At 33.4% G+C, this 24,349-nt stretch overlaps 5 protein-coding genes across 5 annotated transcripts; 2 read left to right on the top strand and 3 right to left on the bottom strand.

Annotated features, from left to right (window-relative positions):
* The first annotated feature begins 1,173 nt into the window (after window positions 1-1,173).
* On the top strand, window positions 1,174-5,688 carry LOC134828519 (uncharacterized). Its single transcript, XM_063841498.1, has 3 exons — window positions 1,174-1,368; window positions 1,427-1,555; window positions 3,758-5,688. Exons 1-3 carry the CDS (start codon window positions 1,174-1,176, stop codon window positions 4,667-4,669), a joined length of 1,236 nt encoding a protein of 411 aa, XP_063697568.1. The 3' UTR covers window positions 4,670-5,688.
* An 888-nt stretch (window positions 5,689-6,576) lies between these two features.
* On the bottom strand, window positions 6,577-9,118 carry LOC134829953 (peroxisomal ATPase PEX6). Its single transcript, XM_063843274.1, has 2 exons — window positions 8,920-9,118; window positions 6,577-8,842 (listed from the first exon to the last, which is right to left on the bottom strand). The coding sequence occupies exons 1-2, from the start codon at window positions 9,077-9,079 to the stop codon at window positions 6,633-6,635; spliced, it is 2,370 nt and encodes a 789-aa protein (XP_063699344.1). The 5' UTR covers window positions 9,080-9,118; the 3' UTR covers window positions 6,577-6,632.
* A 1,456-nt stretch (window positions 9,119-10,574) lies between these two features.
* Window positions 10,575-21,982, bottom strand: LOC134830835 (E3 ubiquitin-protein ligase Su(dx)). The gene is made up of 7 exons (XM_063844425.1): window positions 21,782-21,982; window positions 21,131-21,302; window positions 18,981-20,132; window positions 12,674-12,934; window positions 11,798-12,617; window positions 11,534-11,732; window positions 10,575-11,470 (listed from the first exon to the last, which is right to left on the bottom strand). Exons 2-7 carry the CDS (start codon window positions 21,243-21,245, stop codon window positions 11,201-11,203), a joined length of 2,817 nt encoding a protein of 938 aa, XP_063700495.1. The 5' UTR covers window positions 21,246-21,302; window positions 21,782-21,982; the 3' UTR covers window positions 10,575-11,200.
* An 86-nt stretch (window positions 21,983-22,068) lies between these two features.
* On the top strand, window positions 22,069-22,804 carry LOC134831856 (uncharacterized protein C1orf50 homolog). Its single transcript, XM_063845681.1, has one exon. The coding sequence runs from the start codon at window positions 22,215-22,217 to the stop codon at window positions 22,767-22,769; it is 555 nt and encodes a 184-aa protein (XP_063701751.1). The 5' UTR covers window positions 22,069-22,214; the 3' UTR covers window positions 22,770-22,804.
* Window positions 22,762-24,087, bottom strand: LOC134831855 (queuine tRNA-ribosyltransferase catalytic subunit). The gene is made up of 2 exons (XM_063845680.1): window positions 23,918-24,087; window positions 22,762-23,862 (listed from the first exon to the last, which is right to left on the bottom strand). The coding sequence occupies exons 1-2, from the start codon at window positions 24,020-24,022 to the stop codon at window positions 22,780-22,782; spliced, it is 1,188 nt and encodes a 395-aa protein (XP_063701750.1). The 5' UTR covers window positions 24,023-24,087; the 3' UTR covers window positions 22,762-22,779.
* Window positions 24,088-24,349: the final 262 nt, after the last annotated feature.

Below are 24,349 nucleotides of genomic sequence, written 5' to 3'. Positions count from 1 at the left end.
GTCGTTTTGCATAACGACAAAACGAGCATTAATGATTTTTGTAACAAATTGCATCGATCGATTGCGAAAGAGTTTAAGTATGCCCTCGTTTGGGGATCCTCCGTTAAGCATCAACCTCAAAAGGTTGGAATTGAACATATTTTGAACGACGAAGATGTTGTTCAAATTGTTAAGAAAGTGTAATTTTGGATTTTTAATTCATATTTTGATTAATTATTTTTAAATAAAAGTTAAAAAGAAAAAAATAACAATTTGTTTAAAAATTTTTACGAGTAAATTTCAAAAAAATTTCTGAGAAACTGAAAAAATGAAGCAGAATTCTCCAAGATTGTTATCGAAAAGATACAAAAAAAGATCAAATCTTCAAATTCCCCTATTGGAAAAAATTATTTGCGCCAAAATGTCTTATTTGAAGAACTTTTGTTATGTAACAAATTAATATTGAAACAATTACTGAAAATCGACTACCGAACTTGGGCTACATTTTAGTTAGAATTAATTGCCTTTAATTTTTAAGTCTGGAACTTTTTTGACATCCTAGATTAAATTTAAATAATAATTTTTTATTCATGAAAAAAAATATTGATCAAAAACTGTTGATATTTCTTTTGAATTAGCGAAAAGGCGATTTACAAATTTTTACAAAACGGCCATATTTCTAGATTTTTATTAAAAAAAGTAAATAAATATTCAAAAATAGATTTTTAGACAATTTTGAGTGAATTCTTAGCTTTTTTCCAAAAAATATTGAAAAATTGAGTTCAAAATCGATTTTTGGGCAAATTTGTTGCTTTTTAGTGAAAAAAAAGTTCAATTTTGAATCAGAATTAATTTTTTTTCACCTTTGCAAAAAAAAAGTCTTTCACACCTGTTTAAAATATTCGCCGTCAAACGACTTCCTGACTCACTCTCTTGATGATTTTTACGATTTAACGTCTCACCATTCCCAGTTGAGTGTCCGTTGAACGTACGTGAGGTGACTCGCAATGATTTTTTTAACGAGACAGTCTCAATATCAGAACCGGTAATCAAAATAAAACACTTCCCTCACACTTTTCTTATCAACTTGCAATATTAACAAAAACTTGCAAACAAAAATCTTATCAGAAGTTGTCTTTAAATAAAGACAGAAATATAAACAATTAAACTCTTGAATTATTTACAAATATTCTGATGCCTTTACAACTTTTTCCATCGGCAGTCTTATCGTGGCTGTCAAAGTGTCGAGTTAAATTAAAATTTTTGAAATTTCTTTTGCAGATCTTCCATTTACGTGATATTTGTTGGGAACGATCTCAATTTTTGTCAAAGAGTTTTCTTGGATTTTTAGCATTTAATTTACTTCCATACAGTTTGTTTGGTGCTGAGGTGAGTTTTTTTCGTGATTTTTAATAATTTTTCGATGCTAATGAAATTTTTTTTTCAGATTATTTCGTCTTTATTATTTTCGCATGATCGCAAGGACTACACGTGGTTCTTCAGCGGATGTTATGCCGCATTGCTACTTATCGTCGTTGTGTTCTTTTTAATTTATGGAGTAGAAGTATTTTTTAAGGTAAGTTTTTGACAATTTTTTTTGACCAAAAACCAGTAAATATCGATTAGAGAAAATTTCCAGAAAGAAAGGCATGTCTGTCTCTAGTTCACGGTCAAGCCACACAAAAAAACTTTGCACGAAACTTATTTGCATAAGTAGCAAATGTTACAAAATTTATGTTTTTTTCGTTCGTTCGCTCGTCGCGTCATACTTGAAAATGCCGGTTATAAATAAAAATACATTGAAATTACTTTTTATAGGAGTCGCACAGTTGTTATTAAGTAGTTACGTAAATGTTTGTTGTTGCTTACTTTACTGATGTATATTCAATTCATCATTTATTTATTTACGTTTTGGAGTGTGGCCACACTTGATGAAGGCCTTTCGTCACATTAATGCACACATTGCCGTATAATTAGATTGAATTATTTGCGAAATTCAAGTGCAAAGTACGACGATGTAAATTTTTGATCATGACTGTGCGAAAAAAAACGGTGAACTTTGGTGCCTGAGGGAATCGCGTGCAAATTATTTTTGTTCCAAATGTGCAAAAAAGTTGGTAAACAGACTCTGTAATTGCAACTTTCCGCGTTTTGAGCATTTGTTGATTTAAATTTGCATAGAATAGAGCAGAAAAGTATTTTTTTTTCATTTTGCGTTATAACATTTCGAAATTTGAACTTTTTCACGAAAAATTAAAGTTTAATAAATGTTAAAAAGATCATCATGATAAAGTAATAAAATTTCTCAAAATTTTTGGGTTTCCTTTTCAGTATCTAGTTTTCAAAAAAGTTGCAGTTAAAATAAATTTTCAGTTTTTGAAATTAATTTCTTAGCTCTTGGAATTAATTTCTTAGCTCTTGAAATGAACTTCTTAGCTCTTGAAATAAACAATTTAGCTCTTGAAATAAACAATTTAGCTCTTGAAATGAACAACTTAGCTCTTGAAATGAACAACTTAGCTCTTGAAATGAACAATTTAGCTCTTGAAATGAACTTTTAGCTCTTAAAATGAACTTTTAGCTCTTGAAATGAACTTTTAGCTCTTGAAATGAACAATTTAGCTCTTGAAAATGAACTTTTAGCTCTTGAAATGAACAACTTAGCTCTTGAAATGAACAATTTAGCTCTTAAAATGAACAACTTAGCTCTTGAAATGAACAACTTAGCTCTTGAAATAAATTTCTCTTGAAATAAATTTCTTAGCTCTTGAAATGAACAACTTAGCTCTTGAAATAAATTTCTTAGCTCTTGAAATGAACAACTTAGCTCTTGAAATGAACAATTTAGCTCTTGAAATAAATTTCTTAGCTCTTGAAATGAACAACTTAGCTCTTGAAATGAACAATTTAGCTCTTGAAATAAATTTTTTAGCTCTTCAAATTAATTTCTTAGCTCTTGAAATGAACTTCTTAGCCTTGAAATGAACAACTTAGCTCTTGAAATAAATTTCTTAGCTCTTGAAATAAATTTCTTAGCTCTTGAAATGAACAACTTAGCTCTTGAAATGAACAACTTAGCTCTTGAAATGAACAACTTAGCTCTTGAAATGAACAACTTAGCTCTTGAAATAAATTTTTTAGCTCTTCAAATTAATTTCTTAGCTCTTGAAATGAACTTCTTAGCTCTTGAAATAAACTTCTTAGCTCTTGAAATGAACAATTTAGCTCTTGAAATGAACAACTTAGCTCTTGAAATGAACAATTTAGCTCTTAAAATGAACAACTTAGCTCTTGAAATGAACAACTTAGCTCTTGAAATAAATTTTTTAGCTCTTCAAATTAATTTCTTAGCTCTTGAAATGAACAACTTAGCTCTTGAAATTAATTTCTTAGCTCTTGAAATGAACTTCTTAGCTCTTGAAAAGAACAATTTAGCTCTTGAAATAAATTTCTTAGCTCTTAAAATGAACTTCTTAGCTCTTGAAAAGCACAACTTAGCTCTTAAAATGAACTTTTTACTTTACGAAATTATTTATTCAAGGAAATTTTCTATGGAAAAACAAATAATAAGCAACCTCGATTAATGCGATTAATAAAAGATAGACTTAGAATTTCCCAAAATGCTAATCAACTAAATCTCTAATCGATTATTAACTGTCAATTACGGTCACCTACGACATTTTTCTTGAATATTACCTTCGCGATAATGTCAACAACACCCGATAATTACACACGCCAATTACCTGCCAAAATGACAAATCTCCTTCATTATTCACAGGTTCGTGGTGGTTTCGTCTACGACTACGGAAATGTGCCAACGGTGCGTCAAACGGTCAATGCATCGCAGCTGCATCAATCCCGCTTCGGCCTGCTCATCCAAGCGATAATGATGATTCTCGTCGTGGGCTTTCTGGCATCCGAGACTCTTGGTGACTTTTGGAAGACCAAAGTTCCCGTGCAATCGCGCAACTGGTATGACATTTTGTTCCGCCTGCTCGAAGTTGGCGTCGCTCTCTGGTTCCCGTGTTGCTTGTGGAACAGCATGGCACCCGAACAATTGTGGATTTTGAATCCGCGAAAACTGTTGACGCGACAAATTGATCCGTCGGTGCCGAGTACGTCGAGTGCTGGAGCTGCGGGCCCCTTGAACGAGGAGGGCGACTCATTTATCGCCACGAAAAAAGACTGTTGGATCTGTTATGACACGGATAAGAATGAATTGCTGATACAACCGTGCAAATGTACGGGCGACGTATCGTGCGTGCATCAGGAGTGCTTGCGACGCTGGTTGTGGGAAAAAGTAAAGGAAACGGATGGCGACACGGAAAAACAGCTGAATTGTCAGGTGTGTGGTTCGCCGTACGAGATCGAAAAAACGAATCGCGTGTACTGGGATCGTGGCTTTACGATCCAACATTGGGCCAGGACGTTCATCTACATCAGCCTGATGTGCATCACGGGCGTCATTATGTGGGTCATCATTACGCTGTACACGCAGCCCATTATTCGCGTGCTTACTGTCGGCTTTGGCGTCATCATTGGATACGTTTTCTTCAAGTTGCTCGGCGAAACGACAGTCAATGCATATCAACGTGCCAAAGTTAGCTCAATCAATATCGTTCCGACCGTTTCGACATCTGAGACGGAACACCTGCATACAATCTCACAGAATGTGCAACCAGTGCACTAAGCAGCGCTGCGGAAAAAATGAGAGAAAAATATTTAATAAGCAACTATATTGTGTTAAGTGTGTCAATTTTGAAATTATTATCTCTCGTAAACGGAGATAAGCAGTAAATTTACGCAAAAAGTGATACAAGAACCTACATGGACTCTACTCTAAGTGATATTGCGACATAAAAATATGTATGTTAATCAAAAAAATTTGCTTTATGAAAAGTGATAAGATACGTAATTGTGGAGACACATTCAAAATTCAACAGCAATTAATGCAAAAATTTCGTCCGACAAGAAAGTCACTCTTGAGATTTGCACGAAGATCAACCTTAAACACCATATTCTTTCATTATCGTTATTTTTCTGTTTTGTTTTTGAATTATTATCAATTATTACCTTTATGTTACGAGTACTAAAATTACTATTTCGTAAGGAATTAAAGACGAAGTCATGCACAAAAAATAAAAAAATCTTTTTTTATATTAAATTCTTAAAAAAAAAATAAAATTTTATGAGTGATTTGCGTGCTTAGAAAAAAAAAATAGGATTTTTTATAAATAACACTTCTATAACTCTTTTTAATTTTAAGAAAAAAAAAATAAATTACGACGATAAAACCTCTTTTTACACATTTTTACTGCAGTCACGAATCTTCTTCCCTAAATATTTTCGTACTATATTTATAAAAGTTTTCTAATTTATTTTTCATCACAATAAAGGACTGAAAAAGAAAAGAGGTTCGAAAGAGATCGAAGTCTCTATGAAAAAGGCAATAAAAATATCAGTTTTGAAAAAAAAATTAAATTTAAATAATTGGAAAGGAAAAAAATAAAAATTGAAAGAAAAAGAAGAGGAATAATTAAAATAAAAAAATATTGGTGATGATTAAAAGAAATAATAATAATAAAAAAAAAGTTAAAATTAATTAATGTGTGATCCAAAATAATCTTAGAAAACATAAAATTATATTACTATTATTATTGATAAGTCAAATTTAACGTTAAGGGTAAATTTAAAAAGCATAAAAATAAAATATAAATTAAAAATAATCGATAATTATAATGCATATATTATCATTATATTTTATGAGAATGATTGAGTGTAAACAATAAAAAAAATAAAATTACAAGAAATCATTGGTAGTTAATCAAATACAAAGAAAAAGTGTTTTATTGACGTTTTCTATTTTTATTATTTTTTTATTATTTATTCATTACGTTGCAGGATAAGGTCAGTAACCGGGTAAGTGATTTGAATAAATGAAAAAAAAAATTTTTTTTGGTGAGTATTTACGTTGAAAGGATCTAATTTTAGAAGAAAACTAAAGATTGTTTCTTTAAAATTTATTTTTTTTTCTTTGGTAAAAAATTTATTTTTTTGAGTTTATAGACGTTAAACGTTTTTCTTAACAAAATTTTTTTAATTTTAGTTTATATTATTTTAAAATTTGAACTTAAAAGTAAATAAAAATCAACAAAATCTTCCAAAATAAAAATTTTTGAAAAAAAATAATTTTGGTTAACTTTAAAAAAATGTTTTTATTTAATTTTTAAATCCCTTTGCAGTTTTTTGTAAATTTTAGGCATAAAAGTAATTTTTCAAATTTTTTAATATAAAAATTTGGACGTGTCAAAAATATTTGTATTTTAATTTTTTTATTCTTCAATAAATTTTTCGAAAAATCTCGAAGAAAAAAATGGAAATGTTAAATTTATGTCAAATAAAATTTCAAAAAATAAATAAAATTTTAATAAATTAACTGCTCTCTAAATATTTTTTTCTGAAAAAATAAATAAAAAAAATTTTACTCGAGTTAAAGTTAAATTTTTTGTAGTTTTCGATCATAAAAAAAATAAAATTTCAATAAGAAAATCAAAAAATAAATATGAATTAAAAAAACACATATTTTTTTAAGTAACAAGGCACAACAATTTTATTTAAAAAATTTAAAAAATATCACACAAAAAACAAAAAAATTAAACTTTTTTCCCCAATCCCAACATTTTCAAAGCTTCTTGAAAATCCGCCGTTTCCACAAAAACTTCATTTTTCGAGAGAGCTTCCCTAACTTTTGGATCCTTTTTATTTCCAACGGTTTTCCTTACGGCACTTAACCACGCATTCGAGCACAAGGCATAAACTTCCGCTCCCGTTATCTCCGCCTTCAATAATTTCGCCAATTCAGGCAATTTCACGTTCTTCCCGAGCTGGAAGGGAGCCGTCACTGTCTCCAGCACATTCACTTTCTCATCTAATTTCGTAAATGCTCCCACATAAAGCAACTTATCAAACCTTCCGGGACGCAACAACGCCGGGTCAATCAAATCCGGTCGATTCGTCGCTCCCAAAATAAAAATCTGACAATTTGGATCTGCGAGAATTGCATCCAGCTCTGCGAGTAACTGCGACACTACACGATCCATAACGCCGCCCGAATCAGCACTGGCGCCACGATTTGGCGCGAGAGAGTCAAGTTCGTCGAGAAACACGACGCAGGGGGAATTCGCTTTGGCATTTGCGAACACAGCTCGAACATTTTCCTCACTTTGCCCGACATACATGTTGAGCAATTCGGGTCCTTGTACGGATAAAAAGTTAATTTGGTACGACGTGGCAACTGCTTTGGCGATTAAAGTCTTTCCCGTGCCCGGAGGACCATGCAGGAGAATTCCGGAGCGCTTCATGTACTTGCCCATGAGGTTTTTGTGTTGCATCGGAAGACGAATTGTGTTTTGAATTTCCGTTTTTAACTCATCCAAGCCGCCAATTTCGCTCCATTCGACTTTCGGGATCGACAAAGTGTGTTCTTTGCATGCCTTGAAGAGCCCATCTGACTCTTTTTCGAAGGAATCCACACAAAAATCGCCATTTCCCGGTTGACTCAGGTGATTTATGAGGAAATTATCGACAAGAACTTGCAAATCGCCGAAATTCAAGCCGTTTGTCTTCTCGACAGCTTTGTGCAAGAATTCAATCGTCTTGGATTTCTTTACATTCATGTTCCTTTTTTGCTCAAACAACCATAAAAGTGTTTCAAATCGTTCTGCTTTCGTTAATCCCTTGATTTGAACCGTTTCGAGGAACAATGACTTGAGTTTCCATTGGGTGATGAGATTATTTGACGTCGCTACGATCACCGAAGTCTTATTTTTCTCGAAAAATTGGTCCATCATCGCTTCAAATGCCAAAATTAGTCGTAAATCCGTTTGATTATTCCTGTCGGCGGCAGCAAAAGTCTCAAAATTCTCAAAACAAATTATCAGAGAGTGATGTGACGTCGACTTCAGCATGATATTTGACAATTTTGACTCAGTTTGAGCCGCTAAGCTCGTCATAAGTTCCACACAATCCACATATTTGATGGAAAATCCGAGTCTTTCGGCGGTAGCTGCTACAATAATTTCCTGTCCTGACCCGCGACTGCCTTCCACGAGGAAAATCGGTTGCGTTGAGTAGTCTTCCACGTAACTTTTGTTCAAAAATGGCTCGATACTGGCAACTAATTGACCCACGTAGGATTTGAGCCCCAGCGGGCTTTGGTAAACTTTTCGCGGAATACGAAAACTGTCGTTTGGCACGTGACGCAGCGTTGTCAAATTTTTCATTATAACGCCGACACTTTCGGATTTTCCGTTTTTATTCTCGAGATGTGTGACGAGAAACGATAATCTCTTGAGTTTGGAGAACGTTAAAAAGTATTCGGCGTAATACCAGGACCCCAAAAGCTCTTCTTTCAGCTCAATTTCGTACGTTTCTTGGCTGTGAAGGAAACGCGGCGTCTCGAAATATTTTCCGATGATGAAATCCGCGTCGGAATTCGAGAGTTCGTGATAACTGACGATCGCAATTGAGGCGTTTTTCATCATTTGAGGCACTTGGTGGGATTTTCTCAAACTCACGAAGACATGTTCAGACGGGCAGGCGTGATACAGTTCGTTGTAGCCTTTGGGAGTCGTAAAACAAGCTGAAACTGGTTGAAGATCGTCAACAGGCACCAATCGATACAGCAAATTATGACATTTGTATCTGCGTTTTCCCGCCGAGGAGTTTTTGTCGCGTCTGGATTTGATTTCCACTTCGACCCACGCATCGTCCCGCGATGAGCAATAATAATTAAACACTTTGCTGTTCACAAATAAGCAATGTTCGGTGGCAATGTCTCCAGATGACTCGTTCGATACGCGATCTACGTGGGAAAATGTTTAAGGAATTATTCATTTTTCTAAAAATAGCAAAAAAAAAAAAAAATTTTTTGTCACATACCCAAATAAACGCGAAAAGTGCATGACTTTCGTTTTAGTTTTTTCAGGAAATCAGCGATGATTTTGTACGTTACGTAGTGCGGGAAGACACTGAAGTCATCACGAACACTGAGGATCCGGCAAATGTACTGGATGAGCTTCAGACTTGCGTGAATTTTCATCGTTTGGGGAGCTCAGAGTCCAATTCACACGTCTTGTTGTTTACGTTTTTGTGAGAGAATCGAAATGAACTTAAAATGAACTCGGAAATGAACTCGGGAATGAACAAGTCCAGCGCACATTTAGAAATTTGTGCCGCCTGTGTCTCGGGGCTGTCACAAATTTGCAATTGTGAAATGGGCTGTGAATGAATCGGATTGGGGATTTTTTGACGTTCGAGTTGGGCGACATTTCGATTTTAGTGGGGTTAATTTGAAATAGAGTCAGAAATTCGGGTAAATTTTATTTTGAAGCTATTTCAATTTAGTGAAGATTTTTAAAATACAAAAAAAAAATTATGAACTATACCAAGATATAAAATACATATTTTTAATTCAAATTAAATTAATTAATTTAAAAAAATTAATCAAATTATTTCAAAAAATTCAAGTTAAAATATGATTTTTAATACAAAAATTGTTGAAAATTGAAATTATTTTTAAAAATTATATAATTTCTCGAAAAAACTATGAAAAGATTGCTCTTGATTTAGATTTAAAATGAAAACCATGTAAAAGAAAATTTTTTTTTCAAAGTTTTGAAAAAATGATTTTTTTTGACAAATGTTTATCAGTTTCAATTTTTTTTTGACACAGTTTTTTTGCAGTTTTGAGTTAAAAAATGATTAAAAATGATAAATTAGAGCCCTCTGACAAATTTTTATCCATTTGGAACAAGATTTGACAAAAATGGCTTTGACACAGTTTTTGACACAGTTTTTGATTTAGTTTTTCTCTTGATTTGGTTTTCAAAACAAAACTATTTTTATCCATTTGTTTTTGATTTAGTTTTTTCTTGGTTTGGTTTTCAAAACAAAACTATGTCAAAGAAAAAATTTTTTCAGTTTCAATTTTTTTAGCAGTTTTGAGTTAGAAAATGATTAAAAATGATAAATTAGAGCCCTCTGACAAATTTTTATCCATTTGGAACAAGATTTGACAAAAATGGCTTTGACACAGTTTTTGATTTAGTTTTTCTCTTGATTTGGTTTTCAAAACAAAACTATGTCAAAGAAAAATTTTTTTTCAGTTTCAATTTTTTTAGCAGTTTTGAGTTAAAAAATGATTAAAAATGATAAATTAGAGCCCTCTGACAAATTTTTATCCATTTGGAACAAGATTTGACAAAAATGACTTTGACACAGTTTTTGACACAGTTTTTGATTTAGTTTTTCTCTTGATTTGGTTTTCAAAACAAAACTATGTCAAAGAAAAAAATTTTTTTTCAGTTTCAATTTTTTTAGCAGTTTTGAGTTATAAAATGATTAAAAATGATAAATTAGAGCCCTCTGACAAATTTTTATCCATTTGGAACAAGATTTGACAAAAATGGCTTTGACACAGAAATTTTCAAATCTGAAAAAAATATCTTACAAATTGATTAAAACTAAAATAAAACAAATTTTTTTTGAACAATAATTTTCATTTTATTTCTTTTTTCTTGGATTTTTGTCTAAATTTGTCTTTTTTTGTTGATTTTTACAGAGTTTAAAAAAATAACATTTTTTTTAAATAAGAAAACAATAAAATTCAATAAATAAATTTGATAAAATTTTGGAAATGCTTAACCAAAAACTGTAGAATATTGCTTTTTTCTCTCAGTAGTGCAAGTGTGAATTAAAAATTGCAAGAAACTCAACAACAGTGCTTACGTTAACTAACAAAAAATAAGAATTAAGCAACAAAAGACTGTGTGAGGAAATTTTTTTTGAGGGATTTCTTACATCTTACTAGTTTTTTTTTTTGTTGAATATATAATACATCTTTCATTCTCGACAAATATTTAACCATTTTCCTACTAAACTTACTTATTTAGACATTTTTTCTTGTCGCTACATAATATACAGGATTATTATTTGATACTTTTCTAGATATTTATATTTTTTTTATTACAATATGTCTCTTTGTTTTTTTTTAATATACTTTTTTTATCACTTTTAATATTTTTTTCTGTTCTGCTGATTCTTTTATTATTTTTTTTACTAAAAAATAGGCCTCTGATTGAAAAATATATTTATTTTTCCTGGATTTCCCTCTCTTAATAGTGTTTTGCGTTACGAACTTCTGAAATAAAACTAAAATTTTTTACTCCTGTCCGAAGCCCTCGGTCTCCTCAATGGCGTAATTCAATTTTTCGACTAGTTGTTCGTAACTTTTGTACGGCGGCAAATCGAGTCGATTGAAGCATGTGTGGGAACGTGGCAGCCACGTGTCTTTGCCAACTTTTTCGATGCAAAAGCGTTGTGCCCCATTGCTTCCCATGAGTTCAGCGAAGCCTCCGACAGGCACGCGACACGTTCCGGTGACAAATTGCAAGAGGCGAGCACGTTTTTCGTTGTCGGTTTCACGAACAAACTAAAAATTTAAGAGTTTTTTTAGTGAAAAATTTTTTTTAAGGAGAAATTTTGAGAAAAGTACCTGCCAGAACCACGCAACTTGCTTAGTATTGCGATTGTAATGACGATAAATTGTATTTCTCTGCCAATCATCGACGTCGATCTCTTGCATGCCGCATAACATCAACTCCAATTCACGTTCGTCGAAATATTTGAGCCACTCGAGCGGGACAACTTCGTTGAAGCCTTCCAAAAATGTCTTGGTTTGTTCTTCGATGCCTCTGTGAATGATGAAAAATTCGTTTTTAAGTGATTTTTTAATGAAATTTAAGAAAAATTTCTTTACCTGGTCATTCTCCATTCAGTCATCAGCGTGATATACTCTTCCTTGTTCTCTTCCGTGACTTTTTCCTTGTCGCCATTTTCCTTGAGCTCATGATGAATAATTTGTCCGAGCACTTCAAAGTCGACACTGAACCACAATTCGAGCCCGCATTCGTCAATGTTGTTGTCGCGCACCCAAATCAGCGAATTATAAAATTCCGGGTCAATTGTCTCGATATCCTTCGTAGTCAGCTTCTTGTTCAGCATCCGCTTGTAAAAAGGCATCGTGAATCCGGAATAAATGAATCTGCCGTGATACAACGCCGTCGCGATAAATCTCCCGATAAACTTGAAATATTGCAAATGGTCCGGATTGACATAACTTGCCGGATTTATTTGTAAACTGTAGTTATTTTTGTTGGCATATTCGAACAAGCAGTACATCGGATTCAGAACTTCGTGCGACAACAAGAAAAACCATTCGCGACTCACGCCTCCGTAATCTAATCCTTCTTCGCCGCGGAAAATTATGTACAAACGACGTCTTAATTCGTACGCCGGCAGTCGCATTATTTGGTGATATGAGTCCTCGAACAACGTTTGACGGGTAAGCGTTATCTTGATATGCGACGGTAGCGCGTTACTTTGACACAAATACCGGAATTGCGCGAGTTTCCATCGGAATGAACGTTCGTAGGCACGTGGTACGCCGTAAACGCCTTTGCTGGCGCCCTTTATGGCACCCGGAACACTACCGCCACGCGGATCCTCAAAGGTTGTACGACGATTGTTGTGATCCACGAAAAAGCGTTCGCCGTTGCTCGTGTAACGAACTTCCCAACCTGAGAAAAAATATTTTTTATTAAAAAAAATTATTTTTAAAAAAGAAAAAAATTACCTTGAGGCAACGGAGCTTCATTAACCATTGCGACTTCTTGACCCTGTGTTCGGGGATCCTCCCATTGCGTTATTCGGCATTTGTGATTGACGAAATAGACACGATTATCTGCTCCAATGCGCTTTTCCCATCCTTCGGGAAGGGGACCGAGTGCTTCTTCGTCCTCGTCTTGCATACCCGCTGCCGTACTATTTGACGTTTGGGCATGTTGCGGATAGAGGAATCGTTGGTTGCCTTGTGAGACGATATGAGCTCGTTGTCCTAAAAAAAATTAAAAAGTATTTAAAAATTTGATAAAGAACAATTTTGCAAAGTTCCAAAAATTTATTTTTTATATAAATTTTTCAATGAAAAAAATCATCAGAAATGCTGACTTAAAATCGTGAAAAATTTTGCAAGTAAATTTTTGGGCAATTTCAAGCTTAAAACTGAATAAAAAGTCATTCTGAAGATGATTTCCATTCATATTTTCTCAATTTTCGAACAAATAAAATTTTTCACGATTCTTCCTCATGCTGACAAAAAATCGAGTTTTTTGTACCAAGTCAATTTTTGAGCAATTTCAAGCTTGAAACTGAATAAAAAGTCATTCTGAAGATGATTTCCATTCATATTTTCTCAATTTTCGAACAAATAAAATTTTTCACGATTCTTCCTCATGCTGACTTAAAATCGTGAAAAATTTTGCTTTTGAGCAATTTTAAGCTTGAAACTGAATAAAAAGTCATTCTGAAGATGATTTCCATTCATATTTTCTCAATTTTCGAACAAATAAAAATTTTCACGATTCTTCCTCATGCTGACTTAAAATCGTGAAAAATTTTGCAAGTCAATTTTTGGGCAATTTTAAGCTTGAAACTGAATAAAAAGTCATTCTGAAGATGATTTCCATTCATATTTTCTCAATTTTCGAACAAATAAAATTTTTCACGATTCTTCCTCATGCTGACTTAAAATCGTGAAAAATTTTGCAAGTCAATTTTTCATTCTGAAGGCAATTTTTCAAGCTTGAAAAATTTTGCAAACTGAATAAAAAGTCATTCTGAAGATGATTTCCATTCATATTTTCTCAATTTTCGAACAAATAAAATTTTTCACGATTCTTCCTCATGCTGACTTAAAATCGTGAAAAATTTTGCAAGTCAATTTTTGGGCAATTTCAAGCTTGAAACTGAATAAAAAGTCATTCTGAAGATGATTTCCATTCATATTTTCTCAATTTTCGAACAAATAAAATTTTTCACGATTCTTCCTCATGCTGACTTAAAATCGTGAAAAATTTTGCAAGTCAATTTTTAGGCAATTTCAAGCTTGAAACTGAATAAAAAGTCATTCTGAAGATGATTTCCATTCATATTTTCTCAATTTTCGAACAAATAAAATTTTTCACGATTCTTCCTCATGCTGACTTAAAATCGTGAAAAATTTTGCAAGTCAAATAAAATTTTTCACGATTCTTCCTCATGCTGACTTAAAATCGTGAAAAATTTTGCAAGTCAATTTTTAGGCAATTTCAAGCTTAAAACTGAATAAAAAGTCATTCTGAAGATGATTTCCATTCATATTTTCTCAATTTTCGAACAAATAAAATTTTTCACGATTCTTCCTCATGCTGACTTAAAATCGTGAAAAATTTTGCAAGTCAATTTTTGGGCAATTTCAAGCTTGAAACTGAATAAAAAGTCATTCTGAAGATGATTTCCATTCATATTTTCTCAATTTTCGAACAAATAAAATTTTTCACGATTCTTCCTCATGCTGACTTAAAATCGTGAAAAATTTTGCAAGTCAATTTTTAGGCAATTTCAAGCTTGAAACTGAATAAAAAGTCATTCTGAAGATGATTTCCATTCATATTTTCTCAATTTTCGAACAAATTTCGAACAAATAAAATTTTTCACGATTCTTCCTCATGCTGACTTAAAATCGTGAAAAATTTTGCAAGTCAATTTTTATGCAATTTCAAGCTTAAAACTGAATAAAAAGTCATTCTGAAGATGATTTCCATTCATATTTTCTCAATTTTCGAACAAATAAAATTTTTCACGATTCTTCCTCATGCTGACTTAAAATCGTGAAAAATTTTGCAAGTCAATTTTTAGGCAATTTCAAGCTTAAAACTGAATAAAAAGTCATTCTGAAGATGATTTCCATTCATATTTTCTCAATTTTCGAACAAATAAAATTTTTCACGATTCTTCCTCATGCTGACTTAAAATCGTGAAAAATTTTTCACGATTCTTACTCATGCTGACTTAAAATCGTGAAAAATTTTGCAAGTCAATTTTTAGGCAATTTCAAGCTTTTTCACGATTCTTCCTCAACTGAATAAAATTTCAAGTTGAAACTGAATAAAAAGTCATTCTGAAGATGATTTCCATTCATATTTTCTCAATTTTCGAACAAATAAAATTTTTCACGATTCTTCCTCATGCTGACTTAAAATCGTGAAAAATTTTGATTTTTGAGGCAATTTCAAGCTTGAAACTGAATAAAAAGTCATTCTGAAGATGATTTCCATTCATATTTTCTCAATTTTCGAACAAATAAAATTTTTCACGATTCTTCCTCATGCTGACTTAAAATCGTGAAAAATTTTTTTCACGATTCTTCCTCATGCAAGTCAATTTTTAGGCAATTTCAAGCTTGAAACTGAATAAAAAGTCATTCTGAAGATGATTTCCATTCATATTTTCTCAATTTTCGAACAAATAAAATTTTTCACGATTCTTCCTCATGCTGACTTAAAATCGTGAAAAATTTTGCAAGTCAATTTTTAGGCAATTTCAAGCTTGAAACTGAATAAAAAGTCATTCTGAAGATGATTTCCATTCATATTTTCTCAATTTTCGAACAAATAAAATTTTTCACGATTCTTCCTCATGCTGACTTAAAATCGTGAAAAATTTTGCAAGTCAATTTATGGGCAATTTCAAGCTTGAAACTGAATAAAAAGTCATTCTGAAGATGATTTCCATTCATATTTTCTCAATTTTCGAACAAATAAAATTTTTCACGATTCTTCCTCATGCTGACTTAAAATCGTGAAAAATTTTGCAAATTTTTTTCACGATTCTTCCTCATGCTGACTTAAAATCGTGAAAAATTTTGCAAGTCAATTTTTAGGCAATTTCAAGCTTAAAACTGAATAAAAAGTCATTCTGAAGATGATTTCCATTCATATTTTCTCAATTTTCGAACAAATAAAATTTTTCACGATTCTTCCTCATGCTGACTTAAAATCGTGAAAAATTTTGCAAGTCAATTTTTAGGCAATTTCAAGCTTGAAACTGAATAAAAAGTCATTCTGAAGATGATTTCCATTCATATTTTCTCAATTTTCGAACAAATAAAATTTTTCACGATTCTTCCTCATGCTGACTTAAAATCGTGAAAAATTTTGCAAGTCAATTTATGGGCAATTTCAAGCTTGAAACTGAATAAAAAGTCATTCTGAAGATGATTTCCATTCATATTTTCTCAATTTTCGAACAAATAAAATTTTTCACGATTCTTCCTCATGCTGACTTAAAATCGTGAAAAATTTTGCAAGTCAATTTTTAATTTCAAGCTTTTAAAAAGTCATTCTGAAGATGATTTCCATTCAGTCAATTTTTGAAGTCAATTTTTAGGCAATTTCAAAAAACTGAATAAAAAGTCATTCTGAAGATGATTTCCATTCATATTTTCTCAATTTTCGAACAAATAAAATTTTTCACGATTCTTCCTCATGCTGACTTAAAATCGTGAAAAATTTTGCAAGTCAATTTTTAGGCAATTTCAAGCTTAAAACTGAATAAAAAGTCATTCTGAAGATGATTTCCATTCATATTTTCTCAATTTTCGAACAAATAAAATTTTTCACGATTCTTCCTCATGCTGACTTAAAATCGTGAAAAATTTTGCAAGTCAATTTTTAGTCAAAGATTTTCCAATATTTTCTCAATTTTCGAACTTTTTTCACGATTCTTCCTCATGCTGAAAAATCGTGAAGTCAAAATTTCAAGCTTAAAACTGAATCATTCTGAAGATGATTTCCATTCATATTTTCTCAATTTTCGAACAAATAAAATTTTTCACGATTCTTCCTCATGCTGACTTAAAATCGTGAAAAATTTTGCAAGTCAATTTTTAGGCAATTTCAAGCTTAAAACTGAATAAAAAGTCATTCTGAAGATGATTTCCATTCATATTTTCTCAATTTTCGAACAAATAAAATTTTTCACGATTCTTCCTCATGCTGACTTAAAATCGTGAAAAATTTTGCAAGTCAATTTTTGAAGATGCAATTTTCTTGAAACTGAATAATTCTGAATTTTTCCATTCATTTTTCTCAATTTTCAACAAATAAAATTTTTCACGATTCTTCCTCATGCTGACTTAAAATCGTGAAAAATTTTGCAAGTCAATTTTTAGGCAATTTCAAGCTTAAAACTGAATAAAAAGTCATTCTGAAGATGATTTCCATTCATATTTTCTCAATTTTCGAACAAATAAAATTTTTCACGATTCTTCCTCATGCTGACTTAAAATCGTGAAAAATTTTGCAAGTCAATTTTTATTTTCTTCCTCATGCTGACAAGCAATTTTTTCAAAAATCTGAATAAAAAGTCATTCTGAAGATGATTTCCATTCATATTTTCTCAATTTTCGAACAAATAAAATTTTTCACGATTCTTCCTCATGCTGACTTAAAATCGTGAAAAATTTTGCAAGTCAATTTTTAGGCAATTTCAAGCTTAAAACTGAATAAAAAGTCATTCTGAAGATGATTTCCATTCATATTTTCTCAATTTTCGAAATCAAAAATTTTGCAAGTCAAATTTTTTCACGATTCTTCCTCATGGCAAAATTTTTTCACGATTCTTCCTCATGCTGACTTAAAATCGTGAAAAATTTTGCAAGCCAATTTTTAGGCAATTTCAAGCTTAAAACTGAACAAAAAGTCATTCTGAAGATGATTTCCATTCATATTTTCTCAATTTTCGAACAAATAAAATTTTTCACGATTCTTCCTCATGCTGACTTAAAATCGTGAAAAATTTTGCAAGTCAATTTTTAGGCAATTTCAAGCTTAAAACTGAATAAAAAGTCATTCTGAAGATGATTTCCATTCATATTTCTCAATTTTCGAACAAATAAAATTTTTCACGATTCTTCCTCATGCTGAATAAAAATCGTGAAAAATTTTGCAAGTCAAATAAAATTTTTCACGATTCTTCCTCATGCTGACTTAAAATCGTGAAAAATTTTGCAAGTCAATTTTTAGGCAATTTCAAGCTTAAAACTGAATAAAAAGTCATTCTGAAGATGATTTCCATTCATATTTTCTCAATTTTCGAACAAATAAAATTTTTCACGATTCTTCCTCATGCTGACTTAAAATCGAGTTTATTGTACCAAGTCATTCTGAAGATGATTTCCATTCATATTTTCTCAATTTTCGAACAAATAAAATTTTTCACGATTCTTCCTCATGCTGACTTAAAATCGTGAAAAATTTTGCAAGTCAATTTTTAGGCAATTTCAAGCTTAAAACTGAATAAAAAGTCATTCTGAAGATGATTTCCATTCATATTTTCTCAATTTTCGAACAAATAAAATTTTTCACGATTCTTCCTCATGCTGACTTAAAATCGTGAAAAATTTTGCAAGTCAATTTTTAGGCAATTTCAAGCTTAAAACTGAATAAAAAGTCATTCTGAAGATGATTTCCATTCATATTTTCTCAATTTTCGAACAAATAAAATTTTTCACGATTCTTCCTCATGCTGAATTAAAATCGTGATAAATTTTGCAAGTCAAATAAAATTTTTCACGATTCTTCCTCATGCTGACTTAAAATCGTGAAAAATTTTGCAAGTCAATTTTTAGGCAATTTCAAGCTTAAAACTGAATAAAAAGTCATTCTGAAGATGATTTCCATTCATATTTTCTCAATTTTCGAACAAATAAAATTTTTCACGATTCTTCCTCATGCTGAATTAAAATCGTGAAAAATTTTGCAAGTCAAATAAAATTTTTCACGATTCTTCCTCATGCTGACTTAAAATCGTGAAAAATTTTGCAAGTCAATTTTTAGGCAATTTCAAGCTTAAAACTGAATAAAAAGTCATTCTGAAGATGATTTCCATTCATATTTTCTCAATTTTCGAACAAATAAAATTTTTCACGATTCTTCCTCATGCTGACTTAAAATCGTGAAAAATTTTGCAAGTCAATTTTTGTATTGATTTTTAATTTTTTTTTTTCAAGAATTATTGAAAATAAAATGTGTAAATTTTAAAAAGTCAATTAAAAAACTCACCTTGCCATTGTTGATAATGCAACAATCTCTCGGAATTGGGTCGTTGCCAAGTCGTCGTTCTCGTATTATGGTCCACATAGTAAACTCGTCCCCGATTATCACGTCGCATTTCCCATCCCGGCGGCAATGGCGTCGGTTTTTCCCAATAAGTCGATCGCGTATTATGATCCACATAATATCTTCTCCCATACTGATCGAATCTCGCTTCCCATCCGTTTGGCAATTCTTCGTCTTCCTGCTGCTGCTGTTGTTGCTGCAAGGCTTGCGATTGTTCTGGTCCATTTGCGACGGCGGCGTTACCTTGTACCATGATCGGAGTGCCGCCAATGCTTCCATTTTGAATGTATTGTTGCACGGGATATCCGGGATTCGGTTGCGGTTGCGTCGAAGGCGACGGTTGTGCTGCAGAAACGCTTTGCGCTGGATCGGACACTGTTTGACTGAGTCTTTGATGCGATTGCGGTTGTGGCGTCGTTGCTGTCGTCGGCGGTTGTTGATCCCAATTGATGCCGCTAACACGTCGAATGGCGCCCGTCGATGTTGCTGGCCCAAGACTTCCAACGGCAACACCGCTATTCGTCATAATATGCGATCCGCCATTGATTTGCGGCGAACTATTCAAACTTAAGCTACTCATCCCGTTCGAAACAACCAAATTTGGACTAGCATTTACGGATGAAACGCTTCCCGCAGCCCCTCGTAAACGCATTCGCGCCTTTATTTCGCGATTTGCGCCATTTGTGGCGTCATTGCTGCTGCCGCCCAGCACGAGTGACATGTCAATTCGCAGTCCATTCAGCACAACGACAATTTCTCCGGTTTTTTTGCGCTCCTGATTATCGGATTTTGACTCGTAGTACAACTCCATGCTGAGTTCCAAGGCATCCAGCTTGCCGTTGTACTGATGCAGCAACTTGTTCAGGTGCACCGTTTGCTCGCCAATCACAGAATCTTTGCGGAAACTCGAGTGATCCAACACCTTGAAGTGCAACACGCTCATGTGCGTCACGAGAATCGTAAATTCCTCATTCCACTTTGGTACGGTGCTGTTTTTCACGAATTCCGTCTTGCGGATGCTTTTATTGTCGATCGACAATTCCACGTAGGGATTTGGCTTGAGGAATCCGTTGTTTCGTAATGAACCGTGTTCAACTAAAAAAAGGTAAATTCATTAAAATTTGTTTTGAAATCAAGCGAAATTACCAAAAATAGCATCCTATGGATTAAAAAAGTATGAGATCGATTGCTTAAATGTCAAATTTACGCCTTCTAAAGGTGAATTTGACTCCTTAGGGACCTCTGGAGATATAAATCTGACCCCAATAGAGGTCAATTTGATACTTCCAGATGATAGCTTGCTCCAAAAATGATCAAATTATCCTCTTGAGAGATCAAATTAACCTTTTGAGGGATTAAATTGACCTTTTGAGGCATAAATTGACCCCTAAAAGTATTAATATGACCCCAGAAGAGGTCAATTTGGTCCCTTCAGAAGTTAATTTGATGGCTTTTGGAGGTCATTTATTAAAAAAAAGATCAAATCGACCTCTGAGGGATCAAATTTTCCTCTTGAGGGATCGAACTGACCCCTAAAAGTTTTAATCTGACCCCAGAAGAGGTCAATTTGGTCCCTTTAGAAGTTACTTTGAAGGCTTTTGGAGGTCATTTACTCAAAAAAAGATCAAATCGACCTCTGAGGGATCAAATTGACCTTTTGAGGGCATAAATTGACCCCTAAAAGTATTAATATGACCCCAGAAGAGGTCAATTCGGTCCCTTCAGAAGTTACTTTGATGGCTTTTGGAGGTCATTTACTCAAAAAAAGATCAAATCGACCTCTGAGGGATCAAATTGACCTTTTGAGGGCATAAATTGACCCCTAAAAGTATTAATCTGACCCCAGAAGAGGTCAATTTAGCCCCCTAAGATGTGAATTTGATAACTTTTAGTAAATCATAGCTCCAAAAGAGATCCAATTAACTTCCTGAGGGATCAAATTGACCTTTTAAGGCATCAGATTCATCCCTTAACGAGATAATTTAACTCCTAAAGGATCAATCTCACACTTTTTCAATCCATAGGACACATTTTTTCCTTGAAAACGCATTAAAAATCAATAATTTCCATGAAAAAACACGAAAATTCCTCACTTGTGACACTCAATTGATGATATCCTTGACCAGCGACGGCAGCATGATTCCCCTGAGACGACGTCGTACTCGCTGCGGCGCCTCTACTGCTGTGATTCGGTAAAGTATCTGTCATTTTCTGTTTGTTTGTTGTTACTAACACTCAGTTTTCTTGAAAAATGTTTGTTGTTTGCTGCAAGAAAACACAAAAAAAAAATCGTTCATGGACCGTTTCTTATCTAATCTCGGGCGAGCCAACGCAAAAAACGACGATTGCAGATATGACGACTTATCGCATCAGCATTTTTATTTTTGCCACTTACAACAGCAAATTTTTTGGCTAATTTCTTCATTTCTTTATTCACTTGACCGTGAGAACGCAACAACTTCCAACAATCTAATCGGTTATTATTAAATAATGATCGATAATGAGAGTTTTGTCGTAGTTCCCATGCATACAGAGGCACACAACGCACGGAATGAATCACAATTCTCCATAAAATATGCACAAAAGGTTTGACTTTGAAAATATTTTTAGCATTTTACGTCGTTTTTTGCGTGGAAATTTCAATTTTCACTCCCTTCTTGTGAAAGGGAATGCTTGAAATCGACAGGTTGGTCATGGAATGTATTGGCTCGCAGTTTTTCGTGTTTTCTCTTCTCCATATTTACCTGTGTGATTTAATTTCTGGGTTATTTTTCATCACATCTTGGGTTTTTGCGGTCCGTTTGGTTCAGTTCTGCACGAATTTCGGGGTCTTTCGATGCTTCGCCAACTGCTGAGATGCCAAATTCCTCTACAAAGTCCTGGAAAATGGTGAAATTCGCGATTTTTCTTATTTTCTCGTCTTTAATATTTTTAGTTTTCACAGTTGCCTCATGCTAATTCAACAAAGTGACGTCTTTCGTCGATTACGAACTACTTTTTGTTATGGTTTCTTTTCCGGCGACTACTAAAATGTCGCCAATCCAAATTTTTTTGTAAACATTGACGAATTTCTGACCCAAAAGTTCAAGATTTTTTCGTATTTTTATCAATTTAATCAAATTTCAACTCTTTTCAAACAAAAATCCACCAAATTTCTTATCAATTTCCCTCGAAATCATGGAGGATCAAATGTCAGTGCCAACGAACGATGTAAATTTAGTGGAACGAAACCCGAATCTGAGCATTGTGAATCTCAAACGAAGTGGCAAGAGCGCTCCCGGAGATTTAGTTGAGCTGGCACGTCAAATCCAGACTGCTGATGTGCGAATCAGAGACGCTGCATGCTCAAAATTGACAGTCATCATGGAACAAGTGCAGTTTTTGCAGCAACAGGCACAGAAAATACTCGAGGAGGCAGCTCAAAGTAGGGATTTGCATCACGGAGCGGCGTGTAACTTCAAAAAAGTACCCGGAAAAATTTATCATTTGTACGAAAGGGAGTCGGGACAACGTTATTTCAGCATGTTATCACCGCAGGAATGGGGAAATGGGTTAAAAGATGCCTATTTGAACAGTTATCGACTGGAAAGTGACATGAGTTGGACTCCCGTGGATAAAATTCAGGAACAGGAGACCACAAAACGATGGGCGAATGAACTTTTAGCAAATAGTCCGAAGAGATTTAATATTTTAGCGTATAAAAATGACGAAGAATCGCGAATGGATGAATAAAAATCAGTTTTTAGGGCAATTCAATGTTTACTGCTTTCAATGCGTCAGTTATCCAATTAGGAATGGGCTTGTCTTTGTATGCTGTAGCCATGAAATCTTTCACAAAATCGGGATATTTTTGATTTTGAATCGCTTCACGGATGTCAGACATGAGTTTAAGTTGAAAGGCGACGTTATGAACGGTTAATAAGCTGCAAGCGACTGATTCCACGGTCACAATTTGATGTAAATAGGCGCGAGAATACGTTTGGCACGTCGTACATTTGCAATTTTTGTCAATGGGATCCGTGTCGAGGGCATATTTCTTCTGTTTCAGGTTCAATTGACCTTCGCGCACGAGCGCACATCCAAAACGAGCCGTTCTCGTGGGAAAAACGCAGTCAAACATGTCAATTCCGAGCGCTACACACACGACAAGATCACTTGCGAAGCCAACTCCCATCAAATATCGCGGGCATTCACGTTCCGCAAGTAAATCTGTGCACAAATGGACCGTTTTCCAGAACTCGTCTTTGCTTTCGCCGCCACTTAAACCGCCAACAGCCAAGCCACGCGTTTCTCTTTTCAGTAATTCAGCGGCGCATTTTCTTCGTAAATCGGGAATTAATCCGCCTTGCACGATGGGGAAAATACTTTGTTCGGAATTTCTCTCGTTCGCTTCGATGCAACGGTCTAACCAGCGAATTGTGCGTCCCATTGCTTCCTCAATCCTCTCTAAATCTGTCGATGTGGTCTTTACAACGTCATCCAGCTGCATTATTATATCTGCTCCGATGGCATTTTGGATGCGAATTGACTCTTCCGGGGTTAACATGCACTTTGACCCGTCATAAGGTGACGCGAAATTCACGCCATGCTCGTCAATTTCCGCCAATTTTAACAAAGAAACCATTTGAAAGCCTCCTGAGTCGGTAAGAAGCGAATTTGGCCAATTCATGAATTTATGTAAGCCGCCAGCTTTCTTGAGCACGTCGATTCCGGGACGTAATCCGAGGTGATACGTGTTTGCGAGCATGATACGGCAGTCAAGTTTTAAAAGTTGCTCCGGTAGAAGACCTTTTAGCGTTCCATGGGTGCCAACCGGCATGAAAACCTGAAAAAAAAATAAAATTTAGGTCAATTTGAAGGAAATTCATGGTTTTAGTTACCGGTGAATTGATCTGGCTGTGAAGAGTTTCGATGATACCAACTCGAGCTTTGGTAGTTTGGCATTTCGCGATTATTTTGTAAGTTAAGGGGCTTTTTTGAGTCATTTTTAATGGAATAATTTTATTTTTTTTGTTAGTCAAAACAGTTCAACGTGTTTTTTGTTTATCGAATTACACTGAAACTTCGTTGATATATTATATCTAGGGGGAGAGCTTGGTTGAAACAAGACAAGAATTTTTTCGTCGATTTGGTTTTAATTTAATTAAAAATAAATTTAATTTTTTTCTTACATTATATCCAAAACTTTTTCAAATTTTTATTTTAAAAAAAAATTCATATAAAAATTATTTTTTCTATTTGATTTTTTTTTATTTTTTAATACCTAATTATGTATCATAAAAATTGAATTAAATCAAATTAATTTTGATTTA

Source organism: Culicoides brevitarsis, chromosome 2, assembly GCF_036172545.1.
Source record: "Culicoides brevitarsis isolate CSIRO-B50_1 chromosome 2, AGI_CSIRO_Cbre_v1, whole genome shotgun sequence".
In the NCBI taxonomy this organism is placed as follows: Eukaryota; Metazoa; Arthropoda; class Insecta; order Diptera; family Ceratopogonidae; genus Culicoides; species Culicoides brevitarsis.
Note: the sequence above shows the minus strand (reverse complement) of the source record. Positions and strands in the feature narration are given on the sequence as shown.

What these genes read in the sequence shown, in the direction of transcription:
- LOC134830835 (XM_063844425.1), bottom strand. Translation starts at nt 21,245, where the DNA reads ATGACAGATACTTTACCGAATCACAGCAGTAGAGGCGCCGCAGCGAGT. An exon ending in GCATTATCAACAATGGCAAG is followed by an intron (nt 12,935 to 18,980) that starts GTGAGTTTTTTA and finishes AATTTTTTTTAG; the next exon opens with GACAACGAGCTCATATCGTC. An exon ending in TGAAGCTCCGTTGCCTCAAG is followed by an intron (nt 12,618 to 12,673) that starts GTAATTTTTTTC and finishes ATTTTTTCTCAG; the next exon opens with GTTGGGAAGTTCGTTACACG.
- LOC134829953 (XM_063843274.1), bottom strand. Translation starts at nt 9,079, where the DNA reads ATGAAAATTCACGCAAGTCTGAAGCTCATCCAGTACATTTGCCGGATC. An exon ending in CACTTTTCGCGTTTATTTGG is followed by an intron (nt 8,843 to 8,919) that starts GTATGTGACAAA and finishes TTTCCCACGTAG; the next exon opens with ATCGCGTATCGAACGAGTCA.
- LOC134831856 (XM_063845681.1), top strand. Translation starts at nt 22,215, where the DNA reads ATGGAGGATCAAATGTCAGTGCCAACGAACGATGTAAATTTAGTGGAA.
- LOC134828519 (XM_063841498.1), top strand. Translation starts at nt 1,174, where the DNA reads ATGCCTTTACAACTTTTTCCATCGGCAGTCTTATCGTGGCTGTCAAAG. An exon ending in ACAGTTTGTTTGGTGCTGAG is followed by an intron (nt 1,369 to 1,426) that starts GTGAGTTTTTTT and finishes TTTTTTTTTCAG; the next exon opens with ATTATTTCGTCTTTATTATT. An exon ending in GAGTAGAAGTATTTTTTAAG is followed by an intron (nt 1,556 to 3,757) that starts GTAAGTTTTTGA and finishes CATTATTCACAG; the next exon opens with GTTCGTGGTGGTTTCGTCTA.
- LOC134831855 (XM_063845680.1), bottom strand. Translation starts at nt 24,022, where the DNA reads ATGACTCAAAAAAGCCCCTTAACTTACAAAATAATCGCGAAATGCCAA. An exon ending in ACAGCCAGATCAATTCACCG is followed by an intron (nt 23,863 to 23,917) that starts GTAACTAAAACC and finishes TTTTTTTTTCAG; the next exon opens with GTTTTCATGCCGGTTGGCAC.